The 16,485-nt window shown below is 26.8% G+C and overlaps 1 protein-coding gene across 1 annotated transcript in view; it reads right to left on the bottom strand.

Annotated features, from left to right (window-relative positions):
* LOC117174075 (opsin, ultraviolet-sensitive) overlaps nucleotides 1-11,652 on the bottom strand; it is a 16,021-nt gene extending 4,369 nt beyond the window's left edge. Inside the window, exons 1-4 of the mRNA XM_033362742.1 lie at nucleotides 11,387-11,652; nucleotides 8,246-8,461; nucleotides 6,070-6,451; nucleotides 998-1,182 (exon numbers count right to left, since the gene is read on the bottom strand). Coding sequence (XP_033218633.1) covers nucleotides 998-1,182; nucleotides 6,070-6,451; nucleotides 8,246-8,461; nucleotides 11,387-11,607 — 1,004 coding nt within the window. The 5' untranslated portion in view covers nucleotides 11,608-11,652. The remainder of the gene's footprint in view (nucleotides 1-997; nucleotides 1,183-6,069; nucleotides 6,452-8,245; nucleotides 8,462-11,386) is intronic.
* Between the last annotated feature and the right edge of the window lie 4,833 nt (nucleotides 11,653-16,485).

Here is a 16,485-nt window from a genome sequence, read left to right as displayed (position 1 = left end):
TTGAAGTGAAAAAAGATTGGAATTTTTCGTTTTCAAAAAATCCACTTTTTACCAATTATCTCAAAAACTACAAAACCTATAAATTTTTGCAAGAGTAAAAAAGATGCGCCTTGAAATTCTCTATAAGTATCAGTCTTTAAAATTGAAATTAGAAAGATTTTTATAATCTACACTCAGGACAACAATTCTCAGGCTGAATCCGACCGTGTCCCCTTTTGGTCGCCAGCGGTTCAATTGTGTTAAAAAATCTCCTTGAACGATTACATTAAACTTTTTTGAAATTCTTTGTTTCTTTTTCTTAAAATTAATTTTTTATACTTAAAATTTTACTTTTCATTTTTATTGTTAAAAATTTATCTGCTTCAGTTGCTAATTCAACTATTTAGTTGAAAATTGGTGCATTTTTTTGAAAGTTTGTATTTTGGTGACAAATTAAATGCAGCTATTTGCTTAAAAATTCAGCTCTCTTATTGAAAAAATTAATTAATTGTTTGAGAATATAATTATTTTGTTAAAAAGTCATCATTATTACTCAAAAGTTTTAATGTTTTCTTGAAATTTTAAAAATAAAATTTTGTTTTTCTTTGGTAGATAAGTCATCTTTCTTAGTTGAAAATTACCTTCTTTCTTGAAAATTCATCTATCTTCTATCAAAATTCGTCCTTTTAGATTGGCAATTCAACTTTTTTTTAATTTAATTTATTTACTCAAAATTGAACTATTTTTTTGAAAAATCATATTTTTTGGACGAAATTTTAACTATTTAGTGGAAAATTTGTCCTTTTGGATTGAAAGTTCACCTTTTATGTCAGAAAAATCTTTGTTTTTGGTTGGTAATTTATTTTCGTGTTGAATATTCAAATATCTTTAAAAACCCAAACGTAAGCAGGGGGTTTTTATATCGGGAGTTGAATATCTACTCCTATTTTCGTAAGAATCGCCATATCTCCCCATTCGGAGGGGAAATATAAAACTAAAATTATTCAATTTTATTTACCTGTATCGAGGATGGCTGATGGCATAAACGTAGGGATCAAAGCAAGCAACAAGCTTACAACAACAAGCAGGTATCATAGAGACAGCTGGCGTCAATAAAGATTTGTTTCCGAACGCTCCAATCATCGCCATCACACCATAGGGTGTCCAGGCAGCAACAAACAAGAAACAAATCGTCAACGCGGCCTGTAAGTACAAGTATTATTCACATAATCTTCGATTTTATTGATTGAAAGCTGATTTTTTTTAATATCCTGCATTATAGAGAGGGAAATAACATTCTGCTAAATCGAAATCACCATTTAAAGATAAAACAAAATTTTATTCCCAAGCTGAAGTGTTTCTGAAATATGAACAGAAAATTTTTTGTTTAAACAAATTATCCATATCCGAGAAACAGAATGTGAAACTCTACAATATCAAAATTACAGGAACCTAAAATTGGAATCGGCTCAGTTGCGGATCGCGATAAAAAGTGCAATTTTTAGTTTGGACAAAAATAAAAAACTTTCTCCCGAGATATTGAGTTGCTTAATTGGGAGACAATGGAGTTTGATTAGAAAAAGTTATCCAATTCCGAATAAATCATTCAAGAATTAGACGTTTCAATTTTCATGGATTTAAAAATCGCCTTCAGATAACGACTGAAAATCTATTTTTCAATTTAAAAAAAGTAATAAAAAATTACCCCCAAGAATTCGAGAGGCTGAATGAGAATAAAAAAGTATTCATCCAACAAAACTATTATGTTACGGGAAATAGAATTTAAACATTATAATCTCAAACCTTAAATTGGAATACGCTCGGTTGCGGATCACGATAAGATTTTCAATTTTCAGTTTAACAACAACAAAAAAACTTTCTATCAAGATATTGAGTTGCTGAATTAGAAGAAAAAGAGTTTGATTAGAAAAAGTGAACCAATTCCGAGTAAATCGTTCAAGAACTTGGAGGTTCAATCTTCATGGATTTTGAAAATCGTCTTTAGATGGCAACTAAAAATCTACTTTTTCATTTAAAAAAATAATAATAAATTACTCTCGAGATATGGAGAGGCTGAATAAGAATAAAAAAGTTTTCATCCAAAAAAATTAATCTTTTCCGGGAAGTAGAATGTTGAACTTTATAATATCAAACCTAAAATTAGAATAAGCTCGGTTGCGGATCGCGATAAAAAGTGCAATTTTTAGTTTAAACAAAAAATAAAAACTTGCTCCCGAGATATTGAGTTGCTTAATTGGGAGACATTGAATTTGATTTTAAAAAGTTAAACAATTCCGAGTAAATCATTAAAGAATTAGGCGGTGCAAATTTCATGGATTTTGAAAATCGTCTTCGAATAGCGACTGAAAATATAGTTGTCAATTAAAAAAAAAGAATAAAATATTACTCCTGAAATATGGAGAGGCTGAATGAGAATAACAAAGTTTTCATCCAACAAAATTATTCTCTTCCGGGGAACAGAATGTTGAAACTTATAATCTCAAACCTAAAATTGGAATAGACTCGGTTGCGGATCCCAATAAAAAGTGCAATTTTCAGTTGAAACAAAAAATGACAACTTACTCCCAAGATATCGAGTTGCTTAATTGGGAGACAATGAGTTTGATTGGAAACAGTTAACCAATTCCGATTTTTTTTTCTTTAATTAGGATGTTCAAATTTCATGAATATAATCAGGAAAAAGTTTTGAAAAAAGAGAAGAGGAGATGGGAGACCAGTACAGAAAGTGCACAACATGTATTTTATATTTAAAGAAATTTATATGCAAAAAAACCTTTATCGGCATAAATGTTTGTCATCTAGTTCTATACAGCAACCCTTCATTTGTTCAATCAATTTTCTTTGGGTGAAAATACGTTTTTTTTGTAGAAATTTTATCTTCTTGGATGAAAATTAATGTTGTTGGTTGGAAATTCAACTATTTGGTTTTAAATTACTTATATTGTTAAAAATTTAACCGTTATAACGAAAAATTCTCTTTTTTCGATGAATTAAACTATTTTTAATTAAAAATCTTTTAGATTGAAAGATCAACATTTTAGTCATTGGTTAAAAATTTTATTATGTTGTTGAAAAATCAACAATTTTGTTAAAAATTCATACTTTTTGTTTGAAAATTCACTAACTTTGTTCAAAATTCTTCTTTTTTTTTGTTTAAAATTAAATTTCTTGAATACAGAAGAACTTTTTGGTAGAAAATTCCACTATATAGGCAGACCCAATCTTCGGGGATGAAAATTCAACTTTTTTATAGAAAATTTGAAGTTTCGACTCGACAATTCAACAATTTGTTAAAAAATCAATTTTTTTATGTTAAAAATTCGTGTTTGTAGGTTAAATCCTCATGTTTTTTATTTTTTATTAAAATTTCTTTTTTTGTTGAAGTATAATTTGTTGTTTTGTTTTTGATTGGGCAGTAATTTAAAAAAAAATCAACTGTTTAAATCGTCCTTTTGGCTTAAGAATTCAGCAATTCGATATACAATTAAGCCTTTTTGCAGAAAATTCTTTTTCTTTATTTAATATTAATTCACCTCCGTTAAAATTTAACTATTCCGTTTTTGGTTATAAATTGATCCTTGTTAGTATAGAATTTTAGCTATTTATTTACAAAAATTTAGATAAGAAAAAATATAAACTAAAAATTAATTAAATAAAAATTGGAATAATTTCATATCAATTGTTGAAAGTATTTAGTTGAAAATGTATGTAATTTGATAAAAATTAAAATTAAAATTTTTTTGAATATTTATTTAAAATAATTAATAAAGTAATTCAATTTAATGTATTCAATTAAATTTAAATTTTTGTGGAAAATTCTTTTTTTCTTGTAGAAAATTAATTTTCATGGACTAAGTTTCAACAAGATATGTATGTATTTGATAGAGAACACATCTTTTTGGGTAGACAATAGAAACTATTTGGTTAAACATTCAATTCCTTCGTTGAAAGTTCATATTTTTGCTAAATATTCAAAAAAATTTTATACATTTTTTATTGTTTAGCGCTTTCCGTCGGAAATTAAAATTAAAAAAAATTAGATTGAACAGAAGTCAAATAATTTTTTAACAGTGTTAGGTTACATTGGCGTTTCACATCGAAAATTGATATTTTCAAACAAAAATAATTATAAATTAAACAAGATTTAGAATCATTTAACACTTTTGATTATGTTAGTGTTTTTTCGTCGCAAATTTAATTTTCCATTAAAAAATCACTAGGTTTAAAAAAAGTAAAATCATTTTTGAACAATTTTAGGTTATGTTACTATTTTATACGTTTTACATCATCAAAAATTGGTATTTAAAAAAAAATCATTATATTTTGAACAAGATTTAGACTCTTTTAACAATTGGGGATATGTTAGTGTTTTTTTTGTCGTAAATTGGTATTTTTAATTATATAAAATACACTTCAAAGCAGATTTTAAATTTTTGTACACTGTTCAAAACTGTTCAAAACTGTTGCTGTGCATTTAATCTAAAATTGCTATCGCTAATAAAAAATCATTAGATTTCAAAGAATTTAAATAATATTTTTAACAAATTTAGGTTACGTTGGCGTTTTACATCGAAAATTTGATATTTTTAAACAAAAATAATCATAATTTGAACCAGATTTAGAATCTTTTAACAATTATGGATTATGTTAGTGTTTTTCGTTGGAAAATGAATTTTTTAATTATAAAATTTTATATTTAAAAGCAGATATACAATTTTTTAACAATTTTAAGTTATTTTATAATTTTTCACTGGAAATCGATTATTTTAAACAGAAAACAGGGTGGCCGTTTAATAACATGACAAAATGCACGGTTTAATTCCCGGTTTTTTCCCGGTTCGTAAACAATTTTCATGGTCAATGGAATTTAAAAATTCGAACTCTGAAGCCATAAAAATTTTTCGATTTAAAGTAATAAATTCTGGGCCGTAAATCATTTTCGGCAATATTAAGTTAGAAATATAAAAAATTGAACGATAACATTTTTTTTTATAAACTGAACACTTCTGAAATTAAAAATGTAATTATTTTCATTTTAAATAGTTTTAAAATCCTTAAAAAGCTTCAAAATTTTATTTGAAAATCTTGAAACATCTGGATTTTGTTTTAATATTATTCAAATTTTCAATTATTTTTGAAATTTTTTCAGAACTTCCGAACATCTTTTAAAATGATTCGAATTCTTCCTAAAAAATTCTTTTACATCCTGAAAAATTTCAAATATTCCAAATTCATTTTTGACAATTTTGGAAATCTTTTTAAATCTTCTCTTAATATTAGTTTAAAAAAATAAAAGGTCATTTTCAATTTTCCTAGGAATATTAAGAAAAATTTTTTAATTATTTTGAAGCCTCTCATAATTTTTACAAATTTCTGTACGAATAGCCGGATTTGGTCAGTATACGTAGACACTTTGTTTAAATTATTTGAAATCATTTCAAATTTTAAACGAATTTTGAATCTTTTCAGACCTTCTAAATATCTCTTCAAACTTACTCGAATTTTTGCTAGGAATTATATAGGTGTGAAATATGTATTATATTCCGAAGTTCAACAATTTTACTTGTAAATTAAAATTTTTCAAACAGAAAAATTAAAATTTTAACGCTCAAATCTAAAATTTTCAAATTTTAGATTAAAACAAAATTTTAAATTTAATAAAAGCCTTTAATGATGAATATATTATTTTGAAGTTATTTAAAAAAAAGAAGGTAATTCATAAAGTTTAAATCGGGCATTTAAAATTGTTATCTACTAAGACTTTCTAATTGAATCCATTTAAATTGTAACTTTAAAATCTGGAAGTTCTTAAATTTTGAACTGATTCCAAATCCTCTTGTAAAATAGTTCATAAAAAATCATTAAATTTCAAAGAATATTTACAATATTTGAACAACTTTGTTAGTATTCTCTTCGGAAATAGGCATTTTAGAACAAAAATACAACGGTTTGATTGTCTATAAAAAAGATATTTTTTAATTTAAAAATTGCTGGAGATAAAAAAAAACTGCGCGCCAAGCTCGCATACTTATTTTCAGTTGATAATTAAAAATGAAAAGGTAAAATAACCTTGGCAATGCGAATTTCGGCGGACTGAGCATTCGTGTTGGCATTGCTTCGCAAACTTTCAACGTTCATCTTCTTAGCTTGCTCACGTAGAGCTTTTTCGTGGTCCATGACATGACCCACCATTTTGCCATAGTATGTCAAAATTAAGGACATCGGTATGCAATAGGAAAAGGTAAAAATAGTCGCCACAAAATATCGGGTATCGGGAGTATCTGTAATATAGTCAAAAGTGCAACTTGTGAGAAATCCTTCCGGGGCAAATTTTCCCCATACCCCCATGATAGGCATTAAGCCCCATGGAATTGTGTAAGTCCATATGAGAATGATGAACAACAGCACTTGGCCTCGGGATAATTTTCCATCCAATGGTCTAGCTATAGTGCTAAACAGAAATTTAAATAAAAATTAATTAACATTAACAAGGGGAGACCGCCAATTATAAATCTTAGTCTCGATTCGTATTTTTTTTTAAATAAAAGCTCATTACTAATAATTTTTTAAATCAGTAATATGCGCTTTTTTGTCGTTTTTGAGAAAATGGACTTTGAAAAAATGATCGGCCGAGCTCAGGCCGTAGCGTTTGTACTTCATTGCAGGAAGGTTTCGTGATCGACTCTCGCTTCCTGCACTTTTTTTTAATTATTATTTTTTATTTACTAAATGTTCATGAATTTAATTTTCTTCATTATTCTAAAAAAAATTATGCTCATAATAATATTGTGAATACCCTTTTTCACGGAAAAACTAACTTCTTTTACTTTATTATATTTTTCGTAAACAAATTTATTATCTCAAGATGTTAATAATTTTTTCCGAAATACTGTCCAGTTATTTTAAAAATTAGATGTGTCAATGAGGTTTTGTTTGGACAAAAAATTATATTTTTTATCAGAATTTTCAAACAGAACATTGCAAAAAAATTAATAAAGTTTCTACAAAAAATTAGTTTGCAAAAAACATGATAAAGTTTTTAAAAATACGTTTTTCCGTAAAAAGGGCTTGAAAAATGATTATTTACAGAATTTTTGAAGGCTATTGAACGAAATTATATTCATAAGCATTTTATTGAATAAGAAATTTAAAAAATAACTAAAAAAGGTGGAATCAGCGAGAGTCGGACACGTTACCTTTCAGCAATGAAATTGAAGAGCTATTGTCCTACTGTGGCGAATATTAAAAGTTGATTTTCTTGAAAACAGTGAAAAAGCGAATATTACTGCGGTCTCCCCTTGTAAGTCGAAAAGTTTTCAAATTTTTAGGACTGATAAAAGAGGTTCAGGGTGGAAATTTTAATCGAATCCCGGAATATCTCATAAGATCTGATAAAGCCCTTTGAAATATCTTGAAATCTGTGAAATTTGCTGAAATCTATTTAAAAAATCCTTAAAATCTAACAATAAATTGGACAAAAAATCCTTGAAATCTAGTAATAAATTGTACAAAAAATCATTGAAATCTTCAACATTTAAAAAATATTTTGAAATTTTCTACAATCAAACAAAATTTTTTGAGATCTCGTAAAATTTATCGGAATATTATAAGATATAAGAATCAACCAGTTTTACGTTCGGACATATAAAATGATTGAAAATTTAATAAATTGTGAAGCTAGGAAAAGGTTGCAAAACAGTATTTATAACTTTTTCAAACCATTTCATCCATTCTTAAAAATTGAAAACTTTTGTAAAATATTAAAGTTAGTGCAGTAAATATTATTCAATGGGGTAGTTGCCTGAATTTAAAATAATATATTATTTAAAATACACACAGGTTTCTAAAAAGTGTAGTAGATTTAGAAAATGTTTTAAATGATTCATTTTTATGAAAAAGAAAAAATTTTGAAGTATCTAAAACGTTATTCAAATAACTTTGTGACCCTGAAACGTCACATTCGTGAAAAGTATCTAGCCAATTGCGCTCGGCTAGCTTCGAATGATGATTGGCTGATCACTGCTTCCTCTGTTCCACCCAATCAGCAATGTCTTATTTTCCCGCGAAAATTCAAAAGTCAAACATTTTAAAGATAAAGAAGTATTTAATCTTATTTAAAAAAAGGATTCCTTTTGTGATTAAATTTTCCTTTTAGTGTTCTGTGAATTTCACAAGGAAAAAAGGAATATTTAAAAATATGTAACCACCCCATTTATCAAATTATCAGTATTTAATATTCGATTACCTGTATCTGTCGTATGCAATAGCAGCATTTGTTGTACCAGCACCGATTCCAGATAAGGTACCGACAAAGGCAAAGATTTGGCATCCGAGATTCCCAGTAGCGAAGCCCGTATTAAAAGAATTGTAAATAAAAATGGGGGTCTTGAGCATCATCATAAAATCGCAGAGCGCCAAGTTCACTACCAACATATTGGATGGCGTCCTTAATGATTTAGCCCTGTTAATGCAAAATAAATATTTTAGCTTTAGCAATAAATATTTATTAATGCAATTTTTAAGCTGAAGTCAAATTTTTCAAATTAGCATTCCCCGCCTTTTATTTTTATGGAGGAATAGATAACTATATTACTTTCTTGACATTCTTAAGTATAAAGAAATTACAGAAACATAAACAATTATATGATAATTGTAACAAACATTTATCTAGCAATTTATATTGTCTTTTTTATGACTTTTGGTTTCATATGTGCAATATTCAACATTTTTAAACAGAGTTTTTCTCCATTTGAAAAAAATTATGGAAATTGTTTAGGTTTTTCAATATTATAAAGTTTGATAGGATATTTTTCCATACTTTGCAATTTACCATATTCTTAAAGTAAATCATTAAGCTGTGCAATAATATAATATATTAATATGATAATTTATTAATTAATTAAAATAATTGTTAAAAACTCGAAACCTCGCACTAACAGATCCATGACAAAAAAAATAAGGGATATGTCAGGAGAGGGAAAAAATGAATAAAATCCTAATTATATGGAAACTTCTTTTCACAATTGAAAAAAAGTGGAGAAAATCGACTATAGACATCACTTTTTGATCGACTTCGGACATTTACAAAATTGCACAATTACAAACTTTTTGCAAAGATTATAAATTTTACGTTGCTGCAGTTTATTTAAAAAATTTAAAGTATTGTATTTTATTGTATTGTGAAAACACATGTCCACTAGGGTAATTTCAATTATTTTAAAACATATATAAATAATCTATGATTGGAATAAATGATATATAATTAATTAATTAATTGGAATTAAACGATTTAAGTGTCGAAACCAATCAATTTTTATTGTTAAAAAACATTCTTTTTTCAACTTTAGGTACAAATTAACACAATTATTGCATTTTCCCTCGTTTTCTGGAATATTAGACTTAGGCGAAAAAAATATTTTCTTTACTTTATTCCATCAAGGTTACTTACATGTATAAATTTTACCCAAAAAATGGAATAAATCATTTTCTCCATGCATCAAATATTTAAAAGATTTAATCATTTTGAGTTTTTTTATGCAACTACACACTTTTAAATTCGGACTACACATAATTTTAATCCTTGAAAAATTGTATGACTCTATTTAGACACTGCTTTTTCAAATTTTTACTCTTTACACTATTTTTTATCTCCGAAGTGGGTTGGGGGCCTGTTAATTATTGTTAAACTAGAGATAATAAATAACACAAAAAAATATCTAAAAACATTTTTTTAATCTTACAAATATATGCGCGTTTCCTCAGTTTACTAAAAAGAGCAACAAAAAAAAGAAAAAAGTGAAAAAACTTTTTTTTCCATAAAAAATTAAAAAATCTAATCATTTTTAGTTTTTCGGCCCACCCTAACTACACACTTTTATATTCGGAAAATAATTTTAATCCTTGAAAAATTGTATGGCACTATTTTTACACTGTTTTTTTTCTTCAAGGTTTTGACACTGCACTATTTTTCATCTCTGAAGTGAGTCCAAGGCATGTTCCTTATTGATGAACTAGCGATAATGAATAAATAAAAAAAAATGTTTAATTATTTAAAAACTTCATATGTGTGCATGTTTCCACAGTTTACTAAAAAGAGCATCAAAAAATAAAAAAGTAAAAAAATTTTTTGCCAAATTTAGGTCGGAATTAACACAATTGAATATTTCTTATATTTTTGAAATAGTGAAACTCTTCTATAGTGCCGATTTTGGGGCTAACGGTGGGTGGGAACTAACTCATTATAGTCCGCTCCGCTTTTGTTTGTTCCCGCCTGAGTCTGAGTGACAACTGCAGATCTCGCACACCCCACGCAGCTCCTATTACACCTAACTGCGGCGCGTCGTCAATTTTTGGAAGGGCTATAGAAGGGAGGGCTATTGAAGAGTTTCACTGTATATTAGATTCCGACGAAAAAATCTTTTCTTTAATTTTTTCCGTCAAGGTTTTTTTCTTCCACAAATTTTACCCCAAAAAAATGAGTAAATAATTTTCTCCATGCACAAAATAATTAAAAAATCAAAAATGGGAAAATGTAATCATTTTGAGTTTTTTGGTCCACCCTAATTACACACTTTTTGAATTCAGACTACACATAATTTTAATCCTTGAACAATTGTATAGCACCATTTTGACACTGTTTTTTTTTCTTCAAATTTTTGACACTTTACACATAAAACTTCACGCATAAACAAAAATAAAAACGAAATACAATCGAATATTTCCTCATCTTTTGGCATATTAGAAATTCCAGAAATTTTACCCAAAGAAATTGAACATTTACAATCCACCAATGAAGCTAAACATTTTTAGTTTCTTTCGGCCCACCCTAACTTACACACTTTTATATTTGGAACATAATTTCAATCCTTGAAAAATTGTAGACACTATTCCTGCACTATTTTTCCAATTTTTGTCACTTTGCACTATTTTTTACCTCTGAAGTGAGTCCGAGACCTGTTCATTATTGTTGAATAGGAGGCATCAAATAAATCATAAAAACATTAGAAAAAATAGAAAACAAATTTGGTTTGAAACTTAAAAATGTGTGCTTGTTTCCTCGGTTTAGTAAAAAGAGCATCAACAATGAAAAAAGTAAAAAATATTTTTAAGCCAACTTTAAGTACAAATTAATACAATTATTGCATTTTCCCTCATTTGTTGAGTTTCATTTTTTTGTTGAGTTTTTTTCGGCCCACCCTAACTACACACTTTTAAAGCCAGACTAAAGATTATTTTAATCCTTCAAAAATTACATAACACTATTTAGACACTGTTTTTCAAATTTCGAACACTGCACTATTTTTGATATCTGAATTAGTTCAAAGCCTGTTATTGTTTAAATAGAGGTAATAAATAAAAAAAGATAAATAAAAAAAAGTGAACTTACGAGGAGAATATCCAAATAACGAGGCCATTTCCTAGGAGAGCTATGAAGGTGAAGAGTATGTACAAGAGAGCTAGAAGGTAGTGAAGGGCAGGGTTCGGCTCAGGATAGACCAGCCAATGTTCTGGTATATGAACCAACTCTTCTGGTGGCACGTTCCATCCTAGCAAACGTGGTGCGCCTGCCGGAAGTCTTGCTTCCCAGTGGACACTTCTGTTGTACATTTTGGTTGCTCCATTCGCCAGACCCGTCACCTTGGTCGCTCTCAACCTGATCACTTCCTTTTATACACTTGGTCCGACCACCGCAAATCCACGCTTAGGGCTTTGTGTACTTGAGACCTTAATTCAGTTATTAAGGGGCTTCAGGCAGCTAAATCGCGGATTATCTCCCATCTGCGACGCTCAGCAAAAAATACCTGAATGTCAAACTCTTTTTCAACCCTTCGATTACTTATTTGTAAACTAAACTCTTCTTTCCTAAAAGCTCGCTTGCAATTGCTTGCAACTCCTCATTCTCATTCTTCTTCCTACGTCATCATACAGTCTACGTCTACACTTTATCCAAACTTGTTGCCTAATGCGAACCACTTTGTTGAGATAGACATCGTCGTCTACAAAACCCTACATTTTCTATTAAGACTTTTCTCTTTCAACCCACGAACGAGATTATAATTTTTCTTGCTAAAGGCACCTCTACTGAATCAAAAATCAATTCAAGATAGAATACACATTTTTTATTGGTTCAGAATGCAGCTGTTTCGTTGAAAATTAAGTTGATATAGTTGAAGATTCAAAATTTTTGTTTTTAATTAATTTTTGGTTGGTTAAATCCAACTTTTTTTATATATTAAAATACTTCTTTGTCAAAATACCATCTATTGCATTTCTCATTGAAAATTCATGATTTTAGGTGGAAAATTCAACTTCTTGGTTGAAAATTTAACTTGCTTAAAAGATGTTTTTTAATGAAAATTTGTTTTCTTCATATATTCATATTCTGTTGTTTTTCTGAAATTCTATTATTTGGTTCAAAATTGAATCGTTTTGTTGAAAATTCAACACTTTTGTTTCAAAAAATTCGTCTTACTGTTGAACATTCATTTTTGTGTTTTGTTTGAATATTCATCTCTTTCTACAGAAATTTAATCTTTTTGGTTCAAAATTAATCTGTTTCAATATGAAATTAGCTTTTTTGTTGAAAACTCATATTATCGTATTAAAAATTTAAGTTTTGTTGAAAATAAATCTTTTTGTCTTCAAAACTAAGCAATTTGGTGGAAAATTCAACTATCTCGTGAAAAACGAATTAACTTGATTGAGAACTTGACTACTCCATTATTTGTTAAAAATTCAAATATTTACTTAAAAGAACTTTAGAAACGAAAAAAAATTCATCAAATAAAATTTTGACGAACATCAGATCCATTGTTAAAACTTTTTTATCGAAAATGTATGTTATTCGTTGAAAATTCGTCCTTTTAGGTGAATTCAATTTCTTGGTTGATACTTGAACTGCTTTCTTAAAAGTTTTTTTTTATTGAAAATGTGTGTTCTTCGTCATATTCTCTTTTTTCCTTAAAAATTGTATTATTTTGTTGGAAATTCAACATTTTTGGTTAAAAAGTTAAAAATTCAACTCTTTTGTTTCAAAAAATCATCTTTTTGGCATGAAAATTCAACAGTTAAATTATAATTTTCTTCTAAAATAACAAATTTTGTTGTACATTCATTTTTTTAATATTCATACCTTTCTATGAAAATATCATCTTTTTGCATGAAAATTAATCTGTTTCGATTAAAAAATAGCTTTTTTTGTTGCAAATTCATATTTTCGTGTTGAAAATTCAACTTTTTTGTGGAAAATTAATCTTTTTTTCTTGAAAACTCAATAATTTCATGGAAAATTCAACTTTTCGTGAAAAATTAATTAAATTTAATAAGAACTTGACAACTCTATTTTTCATTGAATATTCAACTATTTACTTTAAAAAACTTTAGAAACGAAAAAAATATACACGAAAAAATCACATCCAGTGCTCAAACTTTTTAATTGGAAATGTATGTGATTTGTTGAAAATCCGTATTTTTAGGTGGAAAATTCCACTTCTTGGTTGAAGGTTGAACTGCTCTCTTAAAAGATATTTTTTTTATTGAAAATTTGTATTCTTCATATATTCATTTTTTTTTCTTAAAAATTGTATTATTTGGTTCAAAATTGAATTATTTTGTTGCAAAATCAACAATTTTGTTAAAAACTTAAAAGTTCAACTCTTTTGTTTAAAAAACTCGTCTATTTGGAATAAAAATTCAACAGTTTAATTGTAATTTTCTTCTGAACAACAAATTTTGTTTCTGAAAATTTAAGTATTTTGTTAAACATTCATTTTTTTAATATTCATCTCTTTTTACAGAAATTTTATCTTTTTGGTCTGAAAACTAATCTATTTTGATTCTAAATTAACTTTTTTCTTGCAAAATCATATTCTCGTGTTGAAAACTCAACTGCTCTGTAGAAAATTAATCTTTTTCCTTCAAAACTCAAGACTTTGTTGGAAAATTCAACTATTTCGAAAAAAATTAATTTAATTAAATAAGAACTTAACTACTCCATTTTTCGTTGAAAATTCAACTCTTTTGCTTTAAAAAAATGGTCTTTTTGGCATAAAATTTCAACAGTTGATTGCAATTTTCTTCTCAAATAACAAATTTTGTTGTTGAAAATTTAAGTATTTTGTTGAACATTCATTTTTTGTTTGAATATGCATCTTCTTTTACAGATATTTTATCTTTTTGGTGTAAAAATTAATTTATTTTGATTCTAATTAACTTTTTTTGTTAATAATTCATCTTCTCTTGTTCAAAATTTAACTGTTTTGTAGAAAATTAATTCTTTTGTCTTCAAAACTCGACACTTCGGTGACAAATTCAACTACTTCGTAAAAAATTGATTGAATTAAATAAGGACTTAACTACTTCATTTTTTTGTTAAAAAATCAACGATTTACTTAAAAATTTTAGAGACGAAAAAAATAGAAACGAAAAATTCACCAAATAAAATGCTGACTAACATCACATCCAGTGATCAAACTTTTTAATTGAAAATGTAAGTGTGGGTATTTCTCCAATTTGCTATAAAGAGCGTTAATAAATAAAAAAATGAAAAACATATTTTTTTGCTATTTTTAGGTACAAATTAACACAATTAATACAATTATTATTTTCTTTTGTATTTCAGATACAAATTCCAATTTTTCAAATTCATTAATTTATTTTCCACAAAAAATTTCTTTTCTACTATCAAAGATGACTTTTTAACAAAATACTTGCATTTTCAAGAAAATAATGAAAAAATTAAATCCAAAAAGATAAAATTCATAAAAACAAAAAAAAATTGTAATGAAAAAGACTAATTTTCAACAAATAAAGATTTTTTACTCAAGAAAGAAATAAAAGTTTATCTAAATGGTTGAACCTTCAAGCCAAAAGACGAATTCCCTATACAAAAATTCAATTTTCAAACAAAAATTATGACTTCAGGAAATAATTAATATTCCACGAAACTGATGCATTTTTACCCAATAAAAATTGATCTTCAATCGAAGAAAATTTTTTTTTACCAAAAAAGGAGAATTTTCTACTAAAAAACTAATTTTAAACAAAAAAAAGGCTTTTCAATAAACAGTTACATTTTCAACAAGACATAAGCCTTTAATCATAAAAATAAGTTTTGAACAATGTAGTTTGACTTGGACAAAATAGTTGAATACTGAAGTAAAGAAAAATAATTTTTAACCAAAAAGTGGCATTTTTATTAAATTTGTTTACTTTTTATGATGAAAATATGAATTTTTAAACAAAAAATAAGCTTCTACAAAAAATTGAATTTTCAATACAAAAAGACGAATTTTTAAACAAAAAGAATGACTTTTTAACAAAATTGTTGAATTCTCTACCAAATATTTGTAGTTTTATAAAAAAGGATGATCTTTCTCTTAAAGCAGATGAATTTTTAATAAAAAACATGTTGAATTTGCTCCCAAAAAAGATTCCAGTTGACTTTAAAAAATTAAAAAATTGAATTTTGTAACAAAAAATAAATTTCTACACACAAAATTGAATTTTCAATCCAAAAAGATGATTTTTTTCAATCAAAAAGGATGAATTTTTAAAAAAGTAGTTGAATTTTCTACCAAATACTTGCATTTGTATAAATGAAAGACGAACTTTGCACTACACAGAGATATTCTAAATAGAAAACCACCATTTTTTTTTAATTTGAACTTTCATCCAGAAAAGGTTTCAGTTCATTTTTCAACACCAAAATATAAATTTTAAACAAAAAGTAAATTTTTTACGAAATAATAAAAACAACAAAGCAGTTGCATTTTTATCCGAGTAAGCTCAAATTTCTCTGAAAACAGATGAATTTTTAAGTTAAAAAATATAAATATTTGAAAAAATAGTAGAAAATTTGCATCCAAAAAGGATTTTAATTCTCTTTTCAACACCAAATTATTAAATTTAAGTATGTACACTAGGGTGACTCAAAAAAGGTTTTTTTCAGATGGCAACGATCCCCTCAATTTCATTCCAAATACCAAAAAAGAAATTCCCTAATTTTTTATGTTTGTTTTCGTATTTAACAGGTGTCGGTTTTAACTTGAAGTTTCCCATGCAAAATGCATGGGTAAAAATCTTGTTTTTTTTTTTGAGTTTTTGGAATAATTTTTTAGGGTGTAAAAAATGTGACGGGAAAGTATGGGAACTTCAAATGATTACTATTGGTTCAATTATTTAAATAAATGGAATTTGTTTGAATAATTTCGTTTCGAATTTTTTAAATTCAAATTGAGTGGCCAGAAACGAAAAGGGTCCGAACGCTCGAAAACGCGAAAAAGTATTATCCGAACGTCTTGTTATATTAAAATTTCGAAATTCAAAAAATGAAATTTATGAAAATATTTTCTTGTAGAGAATGACAAGATGGAACTTTTTTCTTTTAGAGTTTTTCAATCCGATTTATATTTTCGATAATAAAAGGGAAAAAGTGATTAGAAAATGTTGCCAAATTTAATTATTTTTTTAAACATAAATCGTCTC

This window comes from Belonocnema kinseyi, chromosome 6 (genome assembly GCF_010883055.1).
Source record: "Belonocnema kinseyi isolate 2016_QV_RU_SX_M_011 chromosome 6, B_treatae_v1, whole genome shotgun sequence".
Classification (NCBI taxonomy): Eukaryota; Metazoa; Arthropoda; class Insecta; order Hymenoptera; family Cynipidae; genus Belonocnema; species Belonocnema kinseyi.
Note: the sequence above shows the minus strand (reverse complement) of the source record. Positions and strands in the feature narration are given on the sequence as shown.